The sequence below is a fragment of the Danio rerio genome, chromosome 24 (assembly GCF_049306965.1).
Source record: "Danio rerio strain Tuebingen ecotype United States chromosome 24, GRCz12tu, whole genome shotgun sequence".
NCBI classification, from domain to species: domain Eukaryota; kingdom Metazoa; phylum Chordata; class Actinopteri; order Cypriniformes; family Danionidae; genus Danio; species Danio rerio.
The window spans coordinates 26,136,689-26,154,087 of NC_133199.1; the positions used below are offsets into that span (position 1 = coordinate 26,136,689).

Here is a 17,399-nt window from a genome sequence, read left to right on the forward strand (position 1 = left end):
ATTGTCTGTAGTGTATGTGTGTGAATGAGTGTGTATTGTTGTTTCCCAGAGATGGGTTGCAGCTGGAAGGGCATTCGCTGCTTAAAAAAAACATATACTGGATAAGTTGGCTGTTCATTCCAATGTGGCGACCCCAGATTAATAAAGGGACTACGCCGAAAAGAAAATTAATAAGTGAATGAATGAATGAAAATAAAAATAAAATATAAAATGATGAATGGCCAAAAAAGTGCTTATTTAAAAAAACATTTAAAATAAATATAAATACATTTAATACGTTCATGCACTTGTATTTGTTTTAAAATGAAAAAAGTTTCTTTAAATGAACGAATAACAAAACAATAAATAAATAAACACTTGGCATTGTTCTAATGAAGAAGCCTAAACAACAATAAAAATAATTATATTATGTATATTATAATGACAAACAAAGAAACAAAAAAGAAAGAAAGAAAGAAAGAAAGAAAGAAAGAAACAAACAAACAAACAAACAAACAAACACTACCTAAACACTTAATACTGGTTTTAATGAAACATCTTAAGCAAGAATAAAAAAATAATTGTATTATGTTCATAATAAATAAATAAATAAATAAATAAAAGCAAGCAAACAATCAGTTGGTTAAAAAAAACTAAACCAACAATAAAAATAATTATATTATGTATATTATAATGACAAACAAAGAAACAAAAAAGAAAGAAAGAAAGAAAGAAAGAAAGAAAGAAAGAAAGAAAGAAAGAAAGAAACAAACAAACAAACAAATTTAGGGTTTGACATATTTAGGGTCTGCTTATGACAAGTTTAGGGCCTGTTTACATGTGTTTTCCTTCCATTTTGCCCTTGTTCTTTCTTCTATCTAAGACTAGTCTCCTTTGACTGCATCCTACTATCTTATTTCCTTCGTCTCTCTCTTTCTCTGACTGTTGGCTGGGAGTGTAGGCTGCACTGGCACTAAGTATATGAAAGTACTTAATTATATGTCTGACACGGTCTCCCATTTAAATGTGATTAAAGGATATACTCGCAGATGGGGAAAAATGACCAGCCAAATCCATCGGCTCACACTCCATTTAACAGGGTATTACAAGGAGACACAGCAGAGCAGGCACAATGCTTGACAGCACAAAATAGAAAATAAACGCTCGCAAAATGATGATGAAAAACGAGCATTCTTCTCAATCTCCATGTTTTGCTTTTTCCCCCCCATTATGAATCGAGGAGGACTGTGGCCTGCACAAACAAAAATAATGACTGTAATCAGAGAAACACTCAGAGAATTATGCACTGGTGTTTCAGTCATACAGAAACATATTGGTTTTCTTTGTGCCAGACACGACTGACCTTGCTTTCTCAATGGAAAATGAAGTTCTGCTGAAACTTGCCTGCACCTGGCGACATTCGGGGCGACAGCATTTCTCTTACTGGCAGCAATTTAGAAGGTCCGCTTTGAAATTGTGCAAGTCAACAGGAGAAAGCTTGACCAACCACAGGTTAACTGCACATTAAGACCATGGGCGGCATGCTTTCTCCAATTATAGCTCTGCTGGGCCAACACCTGGCCAAAACAGCTCTGGGCAAATCACAGCACATAAAGAAATGGCAGTGATTAGGCTGATTGCCCTTTTTCAAAGCCAATGTGCTGGGCAAAATGGCCACTGTTGCTTTTTTGAGCGTTTGTAATGTGTTAAAGCACACTGATGGATGAAAATGAGCTCTTTGTGCTCTAAAATGAGCTAAATGACATGTACAGGGAAGAAGAAAAGGCATGGAGTGCTGGTGCATTTACACAAAGTGGTTAGCATTTTAACATTTAAAGGGGTGTGAATTCAAATTTTGAATGCCTTTTGACATTGTTGAAGGTGCAATTATTAGCCCTCCTGTGAAATGTTAAGTCAAGTTGAACAGAGCAAAAAAACTTTTTTGCAATAATAGTTTTTGCAATAATAGATTTCTCCTGGAATAAGAAGAAAGGTCTTGTTTGTTTTGGTTTGGTTGAAAAAAAAAAGGTCAATTTTATTAGCCCCCTTAAAGTTTATTAGACACACCCCATGCAGACAAATGTCTGTAGATGGTAAGTTAACAATCTATACTTACGAGTTCAAAGTTAGCCTATGCTTAATAAAGATTTTGTTGTTTTAATAAAAGCAGCTATGGTACACACATTGAATAAGAGAATATTTTTATTTTATTTATGGCTCGTTTCCACTGAGCGGTTCGTTATGGTATGGGTTGGTATGCTTTTATGGCCGATTCCACTGTCAAAAGGCAAACCATACTGTGCCACTTTTTGGGAACCATTTCCAAAAAAGTACCTATAGCATGACAAAAGGGTACCAAAGGGCAGAGCTAGATGCGCAGCTGAACATTGTTAGTGTACAGAGAAGTGTCACTAGCGCGTACACAAGCCAGGAGAATGAAAACAAAGGAAGCGCCATTTTTAGATAAACAGCCGAGACATTACACGTAATACTATATACATAATAACAAGCCATGGTCGACCTGAGCTCAAACAAACCTTGTCGACATCTTGATGAACCGCCTCAAAAAGTCAGTCTAAAAGCACGAGTGGTTTAACTTTTTCCAGAGAGCTTTTGTTCACTCACAGCGAGTCTACATTTGAAATAACAAACTTCTTAAGCTGATGATAAAAACGTGTGCGTGATTATTAAAGTACTTCTGTAACGATGACTCAGAGGGATGTGGATCCATTTGCGAGCTTTATTATAAACACAGTATGGCAACACAGAGAGCAGAATAACCAAGGACAAGCAGCAATCACTCAGAAACAGTAGTACAGGCTTTGGTCAGGGCAGGCAGCTTACGGTTAGATACGATGAGACAGGCTTTGGTCAGGGCAGGAAGCTTAAGGTCAGGAATGATAATACAGGCGTTGGTCAGGGCAGGCAGCAAACAATCAGAAAACGGGCAGGCAGGCAATCGGCAACAGAAAGGCAGTCAGAAGTAGTAAGAACCGTTCAGAAATGTTTGGTAGCAAAACAAGACTTCGCACTGAGTACTTGAACTGAGCTGGTATTTAAGCACCCTGCTAATGGACAGGTGCAGCGTAATCAGAGTCAGACATGTGGCTAATATTCAGGAGATGAGGGCCTCTCCTGGTTGGTGAGTGGATATGCTGGGACCAAACGGGTGACAACTTCTGACAGAGTCTCCTTTCAGAGACAGACAAATGCAAGAGTAAATCGCGAAAAAACTAAGAAGAAGCCAGAAAAAACAAAGAAGCAAATGATTCTTTCAGCAACCTAAAACTTAAATTGCCACATTTAATTGTTTTCATCCCCCCATTGTACTATTATGAACTCATGTATTATTGGCACCCATTTGGCAGTGGAAACACAAGCCTGATAAAGGTGACCCATACCGTACCATACCGTACCACTCAGTGGAAATTTATGCATATTCACAAATAGACTAGCTTAACATAAGTGACAACAAGATAACAACAAAAAACTTTTTCATGCAAAGGTGAAAGAACTGGACTGCACCCACTGCACATTTTTACTGACAGTAAGCCATTACTGACTATATTTATGTGAGATATTCCACAGGATGTACATTTAAAAAAAATTTTTTTTGACAATATAGATGCAAAACGAACAGATCGTACACTGTCTGAGTAATATTGTGCTGGTATTAAGTGACTCCCCCTAGTTGTTTGTCAAGTCAACTTTTAATTCCCGATGCCAATTAAAAATGAAATATTTGTTAAATAATATGTTCGGACAATGTGTTCTCCTGGCATTCCAAATATATACACATGGAAAACAATCTTGTACTTTACACCCTACTCTCTACGGTGCCTCCTGTTTAGCAAACACAGCCACTGTTGATTTAACTACAAGTTGCTGAGACTTTTATTTGAGTATGTTGTTGTATTTCTAACTGAAACTGGCTGAAGATATCAAACTGACATTAACAGAAAAGGACCACCACTCTAAATGCAGAAGCAAATGGCCAGACTTTGATTAAAGATTACAATAAAAACAAACACTTTTTTTCAGTGGATTAGCATGGATTAATATTTCACCTAAAGAAAAACATTGTGCACTAGCAAAACAAACAGCAAATTATATTTTTACATGCTGGATGATAAATCTGGCCCTAATTAGTTTTTGTTTAAAATGCCTCTTTACCCCTTTGACCAAGCTCCAAATGATTGACATGAAGCCTATAAAATCTAAAAAGATATTTCTGTACACAATTTATTTGTAAATTGGAAGCTTTGCGGTGGTAGAGAATGAGCCACATGGGGATTCAAACAGAGGGATTTAAGGCGAAATCTGAAATGCTCACAAATCTGAAAATGACCAGAGGGAAGGAACTGTACCGTGCTTTGCCATCCACACGCTCTGCTCTTCAATTCCCATTAGGACGGATGCAACCCCTCCGCTCAGCTATTAGCACACTGGGCATGACGAAGGGATGCCAGTTAAATCATGATTAAAGAACGCCATTAAGAAGAGCGAATCTCCGCAACCTTCAGTGAGCAGCCAACCACAAAGCTGTTTATTTGTTTCCTGAGCAATCCGTGCACCCACACACACATTAAAAACTTTAACAACAGGTTGCCTTTATAGCTCTGACAAAGATGGACAGATCCCGAGAGGAACGTGTACCTTGCTATCAATCTCACTGCTTCCGAGGGAAGTCTGAATGACGAAAAGCAGCGTGTCAGTCAGACCCTCACATTCTCTCATCCGCCGCCGAGCCTCTTCTCCTGCTGAACTCACATTCCTGGGAGAGGGAGAGAGAGAAAGAAAGAGAGGTCAGTGATGAGTGCATTAAATCAGGGAGATTCAATCACACGGGTGCACATTCCCTCCGACGATACAACCCGCTTGTGACAAACAAAATGCAAATGTCTTACATTTCACGAGTCGTTCAAACAAATTGCTCCAAACCTCCCACCTCTGACACGTATAAATATATGAATCTATTAGTCTTCAGGGGGAGAAACACTGACACTGCTAGATATTCAACTGTTTATGCCAGACAAGGGGAGAGAAAGAAATGGATATTGGCATCATTTCAATTGGATAATCCAATAAAGGTTCTGATTATTTTGTTTATTGAAGAAATCAATCAGGTGTGCAATGCTGAAAACAGACGAGAAGAGAATGTACTGGGTTTATTGTACATAAAAGCTGCAAAAATCTCCAGCTATTTTTCTGCCCACTGTGAAAACGTAAAAATGCTGTGCGATTGACAAACCTCATCATAGCACAAGTTCATGTTTAAATGTGCAATATGTAAGAATTTTGGAGGTACAGTATTAAAGGGCATCTACTGTATAATGGAAAATCAACTTTTGTAAGCTGTTTAAACAGAACTGTATGTAGGTATAGTGTGTACACAGTCATATTGGCTACAGTCATTCGTTCATTCATTTTCTTGTCAGCTTAGTCCCTTTAATAATCCGGGGTCGCCACAGCGGAATGAATACCAACTTATCTAGCACGTTTCTACGCAGCGGATGCCCTTCCAGCCGCAACCCATCCCCGGGAAACATCCACTCACACACACATACACACACACACACCCGACGGACAATTTAGCCTGACTAATTCACATGTACCGCATGTCTTTGAACTGTGGGGGAAACCGGAGCACCCGGAGGAAACCCACATGAACGCAGGGAGAACATGCAAACTCCAAACAGAAACGCTAGCTGAGCCAAGGTTTGAACCAGCGACCTTATTGCTTTGAGGCAACATCACTACCTACTACGCCACTGCGTCGCCGTATATAGTCATTTATAAGTCTTTTTTTAATTTAACAGCTAAGCTAACAGCTCAAAACTTCCATATTCAGAAAGATATAATAAATAATCTGATGGGTATTTTACCTGGAGACACAAAAGACTTATCTTAAATCTTGAAAAAAGGGGAAAAATAGGTTTATTTTTAGCAATGCTTTTTTTGTTGTTGTTGCCATTGTGTAAACAGCTAATAAAACATATAAAACTGTAAAATTTTAAAGTTAATCAGTCAAATTAGCTCTTTATTGGTGGAATTCATGCAAAAACTACATAACCGATGATGCTGTACAAAATTTTTACCAATCAGAGAGTTGTGTTGAAGAGGTTTGCCTCAGGGCCTGGCAAGATTTCTTTCTGCGCTGAAATAAATTTCAGAATAAAACACATTAGCGGTCGGTAACTCTGGTTTAATTTGAAATGGAGTGGGCAGTCTAACAATTTAGTATTCCCGAGTCTCGACTTTGAAACAGCATACAGTATCTGTCATTTCCTCATTCTTATTGAGGACCGGTACAGCCAGTGCTCACGACTGTTACACATGCTGAACGCGTGATCAGTGCTTTCTGCATGTGCTTTTTTTGCATTTTGTGCACATCACGGTTGCATAACGGTCCTCAGAGCGGGCTTTACTAACATGGGAGAGCAAAGCGAAGATGTTTTTTTCAGCACTGTCCTTCAGCTTGCTTTAGAAAATGGAATGGTCAATTTACTTGTAGGAAAGCCACATCAGGCAGGTCTGGAATATAGGACTATTTTTCATGCGTCATAGACGTAAATGGAAAAAAATACCCTTTGTGCGAAGTGATAATACCTCAAAGTTTAACCATGTTTAAGGCAAACAAAATTAAGGGGCAAACAAAATTAACATTTAGCCTACAATCCTTGCACAACCTACAGTTTTGTCTGTTATCTCTCTCTCTTTTGGTAGTACTCAATTTAAACGTGAGATTTTGGAAATCAGATCTAAATTTAGTGGGAATGGTCGGAATATACAGCAGGAGTTTTCGGGTGTGGGATAAAACTTTGCAAGAGCAAGACTAAAAACATCAGTCCCGCACAGACCTTTATAGTGTTGAACAAAGAGCGCCAAAAGATAGCTTTAGCTACACCCACTCCCTATTTTATTTGATGGTCTTGCCAAACAAATAAAATTTTTTTCTAAAGTTACAACTATCTACTTTTGTTGTGTTTAATTCAGTTGTGTCATTTAGAAAGTCTGCACCTTTGTGTTTTTGTCTATTTTTCAAATAATTGATTTCAAATTAAGTTTGTAATGTTGTGATTTTCCTTACAGTTTGTTGGTTTGATTTATGGCCCATAATTCTTAAGCAAAGATTTAGTTAAAAATTTCTATCAAAAAATACACTGAAAAAATATATATCTGGAAAATAAGCTGCTAAAAATGTGCAAGGCCTAATTCACTCTACTATAGTAGCCATGAAAAATATTCAGCTACATTACATTTTTGAATGTTTGTTTGGGATTTGGTAACTATTTTGCCATTTATTGACCAAAAGTATTTCATATAAATTATATAATTAATATTTTTTAAATAAATGAATATGTTCATTCTCATTGCAATTCGTACATTTTTGATTAAGCAAATTTGTGTGAATTCATCTAATATCATTTGTTTAATTTAGTATGGTTTGCTTACCCCCCAATGACGGTTGGGTTTAGGGACGGGTTGGGTCTGAACTTGACTGAACTTGTAGGAATTTGTATGAATTAGCCACTAAACTGACAAAACATAAAATAGTTACATTTCACCATGAGATCAGGCTGGTTCATTCAGCAAAATTGCATTAAATTAATCAAATGTTACACGAATATATTATAATAAAAATTGGTAATAAACAAATAATGGTAATTTTTTCCAAACTGTTTCTTTAATGATCATATTTGGCAAAATATTAAGTCCAAACAGATAGCAAAATATGTTATGTGTGTCAAAAAACTGATTCATGCCTAATGTTTATGGTTAAGACATGTTCTAATGCATTCAGCATCTCTGTGCAAACTAAATAATAGCAGACATTAAACTCCACATCAATACACAACACGCATTAACAGCAAATCATAGCTCTATTAAAGGCTCTGCATCATATCAATGTGTTGAAAATGGTTTGATCTTAGCTAAAAACTCCCTTGTGTGCCGGACCGACAGAATATGACACACGTGTGACTCTACGCCACATGCTGCCTTTGGGAAAACGGCGCACTCGTAATAAGAAAAACTCACTCACCTCAACTATAATGGAAAACTGGATACATTACGCTGCAAAGGATTTACATTTCTATATTCACCAGAACTGAGTCAATTGCTATGTATCATTTATAAGAATTGCCTGGACTCCTACTCCATAATAAATGAATATACCTGGAAAAAAAGCCATTGGAAATACATAATTTAACCTGCATATGGAGTGTTTGAATTACAAACTTATCTATTTAGTTCCTTTATGGCCCTGCTTTATTATGTCATTAAATTTTCAACAGGCCTGACAGCGACCGCTTTTGAATTTAAGACCTGTAAGCGTCACGTCCAATTTGTCGAGTAAGTTTTCATCAAAAAGTCATGCGAGGAGGCACTGCTTACACTCATGTCACAACAGACATGTTTCATTTGAATGAAGAAATGACTATTTCATTACAACAGACACCCTGAGGATGGAGTCACGTGATAAATCACTGAATGTTTATGAGTTCAGTCATCGGAAACCTGAATATGGTAGTACATCAGGACATTTTTCATATGAATTATTGGATTGGTAGACAAAACCAATCTCTCTTTGAATGGGTTTATTGATATGCTTTTTTGCTTGTGTATTGCATTCTGGGCAATTAATGACAGTTATTAATGTGGTTGTTGTATTTTGGTACAACACAAATAAGCGATGGAGGGAAAAGCATATTGTAACTGGTGTGGATTAAATTAACTAGTGATATGAGGATGTGATAAGTACGACTGAAGAAACACATGATTTAAAGCACAAGCAAAACATATTACATGAAAAATAGATGCTGGGGTCTGTGCTGAACATATGCTAAATGTGTCTGAATTTTGAATAATCACAGTAGGAAGCAACATTAGGATTTTAGATTTTCATACAGGCTGCCAGTAAAAAAGAAAAACAATACTGTTGAATACATTTAGTTTGGTTGGATAATGATACACGTTCTATCATCTTCTGCAATAATTTCCAAAATTATTTGTTAAAAACAGATATAGAACAATATAAGAGAAACATAATTTTGCTGAATATACACATCTATAAAAATATACAGTATATATAGTATATACAGTGTATACAGCAATGTTTTATTCCAGCTAGAATAAAAGAAATAAGATTTTATCAAAAAGAAAAAATATTATTGGAAGCACTGTGAAAATTGCATTGCTCTGTTAAACAAAACTTTTTTTTTGAAAATGAATTAAAATATTAATTTTGAATTAAATTATTAATTTTAAATTTTTTAATGTAAATTTTTTTTAATTATTAATTTTATTAATTTTTAAAAATATTAATTAACTTTCAGCCGTTGATGTATGATGCATGATACTTTATGTGGCTTAATAATAAACTATCAAAATGGCTGTAAGTAAGCAAATGAGAGGTAAAACACTTTGCACATGGACATTCAGCTCAGTTTTTGGCATGAATCTGTGCTGTTCGCACTTAATGGAAGGTTCATTGCAGCCCTTTGTGTGGGAAATTAAACATCCAAGCAGCACAAGGGCCATATGGGAAAACAGTTAATCAAAGGTTATGCTAATGCACATCAGGCTGAGAAGAGCTCTGTGCTCCCAGCGCCTGCCTCCTCTTTATGAAATAAAACAGTTATGCGGGAGACAGAAATGATGAGACATTACAACTCGCAACCAAGAGACTAAGACTACCCCAAACCAGATGTCAGAGAACACAGCTGCTGTGCTTTTGCTCAGATTTTTCCAATTTATTTCCAGCTAATTCAACGGGACATATTATGCCCCTTTTTCATTAGATGTATAATAAATGTCTGGTGCCCTAGAATGTGTGTGTGTGTGTGTGTGTGTGTGTGTGTGTGTGTGTGTGTGTGTGTGTGTGTGTGAAGTTTCACCTCAAAATACCCTGCTGATCATTTATTATAGCTTGTTGTATTTTTCCCTATTTAGGAATAAAAAAATACACTGTTTTTGTGTGTGTACCTTTAAATTCAAACGAGCGGCTGTTTGCCAGAAGAGGCGGAGTCTTTACATGCTATTGTGACACTACAGAAACAACAAAACAACAAGTCAATCTCATGCACCAAAAATGTCAGAAATGAACAGTAGTGGATTAAAGTCTTTAAAGGGTCATAAACAACGAACATTGATCACACACTTACCAAATCCCTAGAGACAGGACAATCAACACCAACTGCACCGCATCTTTTTTAAAAAAGAAGACTAGTGCTAATTCAGATTTCACCATTTCCTGATTCGAAAAAGCTCTTGGGTAATAAATGTTTCTTACAAACATATTTTTGTTGTGTGTTAGCAGACCAATGTAATCCACAAATGTGAGTTCACACATGAGCTGTGCTCTCATTGCGGGGAAATAGAAATAAAATCTTCATTGCAGCACATTAAATGTATAAACGCAACACTGAGGACCCATGTCTCCGAACTATTCTTCTACTTTCTTGAATTTTGATTGGCAACACAAAGTGGCGTCTCTCTGAACACTGTAACAGTTAAAAGGAGTCTTTGAAGCTACAGTATATCATGCAAATTAATGAAGTTGCATCTTGTTCACAATAGAGTATGCTGATTGGTTCGAACCAAGGCTTTCTCATGAATTAATGAACATATGCTGAAAACTCAATGAGATCACTTTGTACCGGCCAGTACAGACAGACAATCTCCACACAGGAGTTCACACATCACCATGACATTGCTTCAAAGTTTATTTTTAGAGACCAGAAGAACAAACTGACCCTAAACAACACAAAAACAACCAATTTTCACTTTTTAGTAAAATAGATGTGTCCTAATAGTGTTTTTAGCAGTGTTGGACATACTATTAAAGTCAGAATTATTACCCCCCCTAAATTATTTGCTCTCTGTTTATTTATTTTTTTCCCCAATTTATGTTTAATGGACAAAAGATTTTTTCAACACATTTCTAAACATAATAGTTTTAATAACACATTTAAAATAAATGATTTATTTTATCTTTGCCATGATGACAGTAAAAAATATTTTACTAGATATTTTTCAAAGGCACTTCTACACAGCTTAAAGTGACATTTAAAGGCTTAACAAGGTTAATTAGGTTAGCTAGGCAGGTTAGGGTAATTAGGCAAGTTAGTGTATAGCCACGGTTTGTCCTGTATCGAAAAAAATATAGCTTAAAAGGGCTAATAATTTTATCCTTAAAATGGTTCTTAAAATATTAAAAACTGCTTTTATTTCAGCCGAAATAAAACAAATAAGACTTTCTCCAGAAGAAAAAAAAAATCAGACATACTGTGAGAATTTCCTTGCTTTGTTAAACATCATTTTGGAAATATTAAAAAAATATATCAAAATATCAAAGGGTGGCTAATAATTTTGACTTCAACTGTTTATATAACTGTCAACATCTCACAAAATGCATTTTGGTGTTTCGTGACCCTTTAAGATGGAGACAGTGATGGAGAGGAAGAGATTCTAGCCTGAATCAGGATGTTTCTGAATGGTTTGAGTATAGATTTTATGTAGTTATTTCAAAGTAAAATTGATTGAGCTCATGTTACAGCTTTGTTCACTGAACTGAATATGCTGAACTTTACAAACAAACACTATACTATTGATACAATATTGTCATCTTTACAGAAAACGTTAAAAAGTCTGGCAAATATAACTGCATATGTGTCCTTATGTTTCTAGAGTCTCAGATAGACTATTGATCTGGCGATAAAACATTTGGAAAAACAAATTCTGGCACAGACATTGTAAAACTTGAGTTACTACCAAGATTATACAGAAACAGTGAATTTAGCTGTGTGTGGAAACATGCATATTTAAGGGGCAGTAAGATACAGTAGTCAACATTTGAAGTGAATAAAAATGTTTTTCAAAATTGTCCTAAGACAAGAATGGGTGTTGTACAATAGTTTTCGGGCAACTTTAATGAAAGGTTTTGATGCACTTCAAATGTTGACTACTGTATATCCACTTGCTACTTTACTAGGGGACTGAAATGTGAACAGTATTTCTCACAAGCTCGCAGAGAAGGGATTGCCAAAACAAAATTACTAGCTTTGTCCCTTTTTAAACTGTGTGTAGTTTGATAAATGCATCAGAGACTTGTTTAGTCCTTAAATATAGAAAAAGACAAAATTGAATTACATATTAAAAAAAAAAATTAATCTTTGCGGCAGAGTAGTCTATAAAACAAACTTTCTAATTTTTTAGAATAAAATATGTCTATACTGGTTTTAAACTGAAAGGTGAGCCCTTTGCTAATTTTTCAAGAACCATCTAGATAGACGAGTTTGATGGCTTACACATGCGGCAGGTGAAGCACACTATTGCTTGCACACATACTTCTGCAGCCTAAAAAATTGGCACAATCTTCTTGAATTATTGATGTTGGCACAGTGGACAGAGCAAAATGGCGTGTGTGAACTTTTCATCTACTGCTCAAGTGAGGTGCAACATTTGGAAAAGTTTCTCTGTGTTTACTTTTGGAAAGGACAGAGTAATGAAAAGTTCATGGGCAAAAACAACATCTCTACAGAGAATGAACAATTGTATGTGTGCACAGTCTATAGGAAAATCCAAAGTTCTATACCAGGGGTATCCAAACTCGGTCCTGGAGGGCCGGTGTCCTGCATAGTATAGCTCCAACATCCTTCAACACACCTGCCTGGAGGTTTTAGTATACCTAGAAAGAGCTTTATTAGCTGGTTCAGGTGTGTTTAATTGGGGTTGGAACTAAAATATGCAGGACACCGGCCCTCCAGGACCGAGTTTGGACAACCCTGTTCTATACCATTCCAAATAGTCCAAGCTGTTCTAAAACGTCCTAAACGCCCTGATTTGTTGGTTTGTGGACAGTCATGGCTAAGCGTAGGAGCTTTATGAGGACCAGCACTGTGGCTGCTCACAAGTTATGAAATGACTATAAGACCATTTCTAAATGTTTCAAAGTTCCAGTAGCTACAGTGCAAAGACATTTTGTATTGTGAAAAATCTCAGCGGATGTGGTCGGAAGCCAAAAATTGACTCCTGTGCTGGCCAGGAGGATAGTGAGAGAGGTAAAAGAAACCAAGAATCACCACCAAGGCCATCCTGATGAATCTGGCCTCTGCTGGTGGAAACATCTCAAAACAGACAGTCCAATGAACACTACACACCACTTGGTTCCATGGATGCAGACCAAAGAGGACATCGCTTCTCCAGAGAAGGTACAAAAAAGCCTGCTTGGCCTTTGCAAATGCTCATCTGGACAAAGATGATTTCTGTTCTTCTGTTTTATGGCCAGAAACTAAAATTTAAAATAAAATTTTCATTGTTAGGTCACAATGATGTAACCTTCATTTTAGCGAGAACCTAATGTTTTGGGGGTGTTTTTCAGCCGGTGGACCAGGGAACTTATTCACAGTAAATAGCACCATGAAAAAGGAGCAATAAATCAAAATCAACAATATCAGATAGTCTGCATAGAAACTTGGCTTTGTGCACCAGTGGACATTTTAGCACGACAACAACCCAAAACAGCAAAATTGTTGAAGGAATGGCTAGCAGACAATAACATTAATGTCTTGAAGTGGCCCAGGGAGAGTCCCGACCTAAATCCAATTAAGAATCTGTGGATGGAGCTAAAGGTCAGGGTGATGTCAAGAAAACCCCCCAACCTGAATAATTTGGAGCTCATCGCTAAAGTTGAATAGGCAACAATACCAGTGGAGACATGCAAAAAGCTGATCAGAAAATCATGGTAAGCGTTTAATTGCCGTTCTAGCCAATAAAGCCATTTTCTATTGATTATTGAGAAGGAAATGAATAATTCTGGACATGCCACAAGTAAATGTTTGATTTTACCTATATTTATTTTTAACCTTATATTTAATGTTCTATTAATTAGCTTTATTAATTATTATTTAATAAACATTATCATAAATGAAATTAATGTAATGTCAATAATAATAGTAGTAATAATAATAATAATCACAATAATTTAACTACATCTATAATATACATTTATTTAATAATTATAAGAATTAACAATTAAAACAATTTGTTTTTCTAATAATTAATGTTATTTATAATATTTATTCAAATATATTAATAATTGTATAAATTAAATCAAATACATTTCCCTTCAGAATAAATATGTATATTCTACAATTACATTATAGAGACTGTGAAGCAGATCTAAAATTTATAGATTTTATAGAGACTAAAATTTTACCATGCAGCATTACAAATAATAAATAAATAAAACAGAATAAAAAACCCAACCATTTGACTTCAGTAGTGAATAACACCATCTTTGTCCTTCTGTGTTATTAAATAGTCAAACGAGTCTCATTAACAGCACGCAGAGGGAACATTAATGGGTTGAGAGGAGACCTGAGGGTCTGAGCTGCTCCATAAACACAGACCATCAGCATCTACTCTGCATCTCCTGCCTGTAACAGCACCAATTAGAGCCTTTTTCGAGCGTTTCCTCCAGGCTCTGAGCTTCAGCAAACACATCAACCTCCTCCAGCCCATACGAAAGCAGTCCTGAGGAACACGGGTCTGCCTGTCTGCCTGTAATTGAGAGCGAGCTCAGACAGATGATTCACTGCTGAAGGTGAGTGATGGATGTGAGTGAGGACACGAGTGCAGATGATGCATCACGCGGCCCAAGAGCAGAAAAAGAGAAATTGTTTCATTACTTTTCAAGGTGTGTCAGGCTGGACTGATATCAGAGGAGAGCAGCAATTAGACCGAGCGAGGGGCTTGATTTATCACGTCATCAAGTTGATGGAGTGTTCAAAAATGATGAAATTATTTAATAAATCCCTCCTCGGCTGACGCTATGCAGGGGAATCTGATTCTGATGGGGCAGAATTGCAGTGTGGCGAATGTTTAGCATTAAGGATTTTTAGTGTGAATGTTTAGATGGTTGAGAGGAGATTTGTGGTTAGAGAATGGAACATTTTCCAAAACTTCATCAAGAAAATCTTGGAAATTTTCTAATGGGAAATTTACCACAAATGTATGGGGTTTGTCAGGAATTTGTTAGGGATTTGGGGAAATATTTTGTGCTTATATTGTATCACAGACAAACATACATAAATATAACACTTTTTTTCAGTTCATAAGCCATAAGGTCATAATTACTGTATAAGGTGACATGCATGCAACACTTATACAGATTTTTTTCACTATGATTTGATTGCAAGTAGAACTTAAATCTTTCTGAGGTCCATTTTTATTCTGTAGATTATGTGTATTCTGTAGAATAAGGGTGTTTTTGTAATTTTTGTAGAATTAAATTTTGTAGACTGAATGTGGCCCTCAAGATTCAGCTACATCCAATTACATTACCTGTTAGGCTGCATTTTTGTAAATTCACCGTATTTTACCCCCTTTAATTCCTATTAATTCCCATACTCACCGGAAACTTTATTAGGTACACCGGTCAAATTGCTTGTTAATGCAAATTTCTAATTAGCCAATCACATGGCAAAAAGTCAATGCATTTAGGCATGTAGCTATGCATTAATTCTATGTAGCCATGGTCAAAACAATCTGCTGGAGTTCAAACTGAGCATCAGAATGGGGAAGAAAGGTAATTTAAGTGACTTACGAGCTGGTCTGAGTGTTTCCAAAACTGCTGATCTACTGGGATTTTCATGCACAACCATCTCGAGGGCTTACAGAGAAAGCTCAGAAAATGAACAAGTATTCAGTGAGCGTCAGTTTTGCTCAAATGCCTTGTTGATACTAGAGTTCAAAGGAGTATGGCCAGACTGGTTCCAGCTGATAGAAAGGCAACAATAGCTCAAATAAGCTCTTGTTACAACTGAGGTATGTAGAAGAGCATCTCTGAATGCACAACACATTGAACCCTGAGGCAGATGGGCTACAGGAGCAGAAGATCACACTAGGTGCAACTCCTGTCAGTTAAAAACAGAAAACTGAGGCTACAATTCACACAGGCTCACCAAAATTGGACAATAGAAGAATGGAAAAATGTTGCTTGGTCTGATGAGTCTCGGTTTCTGCTGTGACATTTAGATGGTAGGGTCAGAATTTGGCATCAACACCATGAAAGCATGGATCCATCCTGCCTTGTATCAAGGGGTTCAGGCTGCTAGTGGTGGTGTAAAGGTGTAGGGGATGTTTTCTTGGCACATTTGGGCCCTTTAATACCAATTGAGCATACCCGAGTATTATCGCTGACCATGTCCATCCCTTTATGACCACAGTGTACCCATCATATGATGGCTACTTTTAGCCGGATAACGCGTCATGTCATAAAGCATGGATCATCTCAGACTGGTTTCTTGAACATGACAATGAGTTCATTGTACTCAAGAGGCCTTTACAGCCACCAGGTCTCAATCCAATAGAGCATCTTTGGGATGTGGTGGAATGAGAGATTCGCATCATGGATGTGTAGCCAACAAATCTGCAGCAATTGTGTGATGCAGTCTTGTCAATGTGGACCAAAATCTCTGAGGAATGTTTCCAGTACCTTGTTGAATCTATGCCACTAAGGGTTAAGGCAGGTCTGAAGGCAAAATTGGGGTCCAACCCGGTACTAGTAAGGTGTACCAAATAAAGTGGCCGGTGAGTGTATATTCCTGATGGTTTCCATGAAAAATTTCCAGCTTTGATAAATTCTATATTTAAGCAGAGGCTAAACTAAAGAAAAGTGAGTAAGAGAGAATAATAAAAACATTAAATAAATAAGCATTACAAAAAAAAAACAACAACAAATATATAAATAAATCCACAATAAATGTGACTTTATCAAACTATAAAATACTGTAATACAAATAAATATTGACTGGCTGAGTCAGACAAACAACCTTCTTGTCAACTCTTCCACTGTGCTTAATCAATATGCTAGTTTTGACAAATACCTAATGACAAACTTACATAAGGAAGTACTGTAGTCACGAATAGGCAAAATGCGTTAAAAAGTTTCAAAATGTCGTCTGAAAACTTAAGTGTTACATGCCACTGCACTGCTGAGAAACACAGCGAAACTAGCGCTATTTGTCGCAATGCTGCTACACAACACTGCTGAGAGCCACAGGTAATCACACATCCACTGTGAGTCTCTCAGAAACACACATAACCTCGTTACTTGGTTAAAAACAGCACAAACCACACAGCATGCTTTTAAATTTGCAACGGAGGCCTGGGTGAGTTTTCCAGCTGAAAGTGACATTGTTGGCTGTTAGCAAGATGCTAAAACGGTTTTAAACACAGTGTTTCTAAAAAAAAAATAGAGTGCTTTAGGAAAACATAACAGAAAATTGTTTCAAGATGAACTGCAAAATTATTGAAAATAAGCTTTGTATGATAATCTTCTGCAAATTAGAAGTCTATAATTAGTGTTACTGTGTAGCAGTAGCACAAAAATAGCACTAGTTTACTTGTAAACA

The 17,399-nt window shown here is 36.5% G+C and overlaps 1 protein-coding gene across 11 annotated transcripts in view; it reads right to left on the reverse strand.

Annotated features, from left to right (window-relative positions):
• ctnnd2a (catenin (cadherin-associated protein), delta 2a) overlaps window positions 1-17,399 on the reverse strand; it is a 579,694-nt gene that overhangs the window by 98,265 nt on the left and 464,030 nt on the right. For all 11 annotated transcript variants that reach the window (XM_073940674.1, XM_068217203.2, XM_073940678.1 and 8 more), the window contains one exon: window positions 4,636-4,753. In XM_073940674.1, coding sequence (XP_073796775.1) covers window positions 4,636-4,753 — 118 coding nt within the window. The remainder of the gene's footprint in view (window positions 1-4,635; window positions 4,754-17,399) is intronic.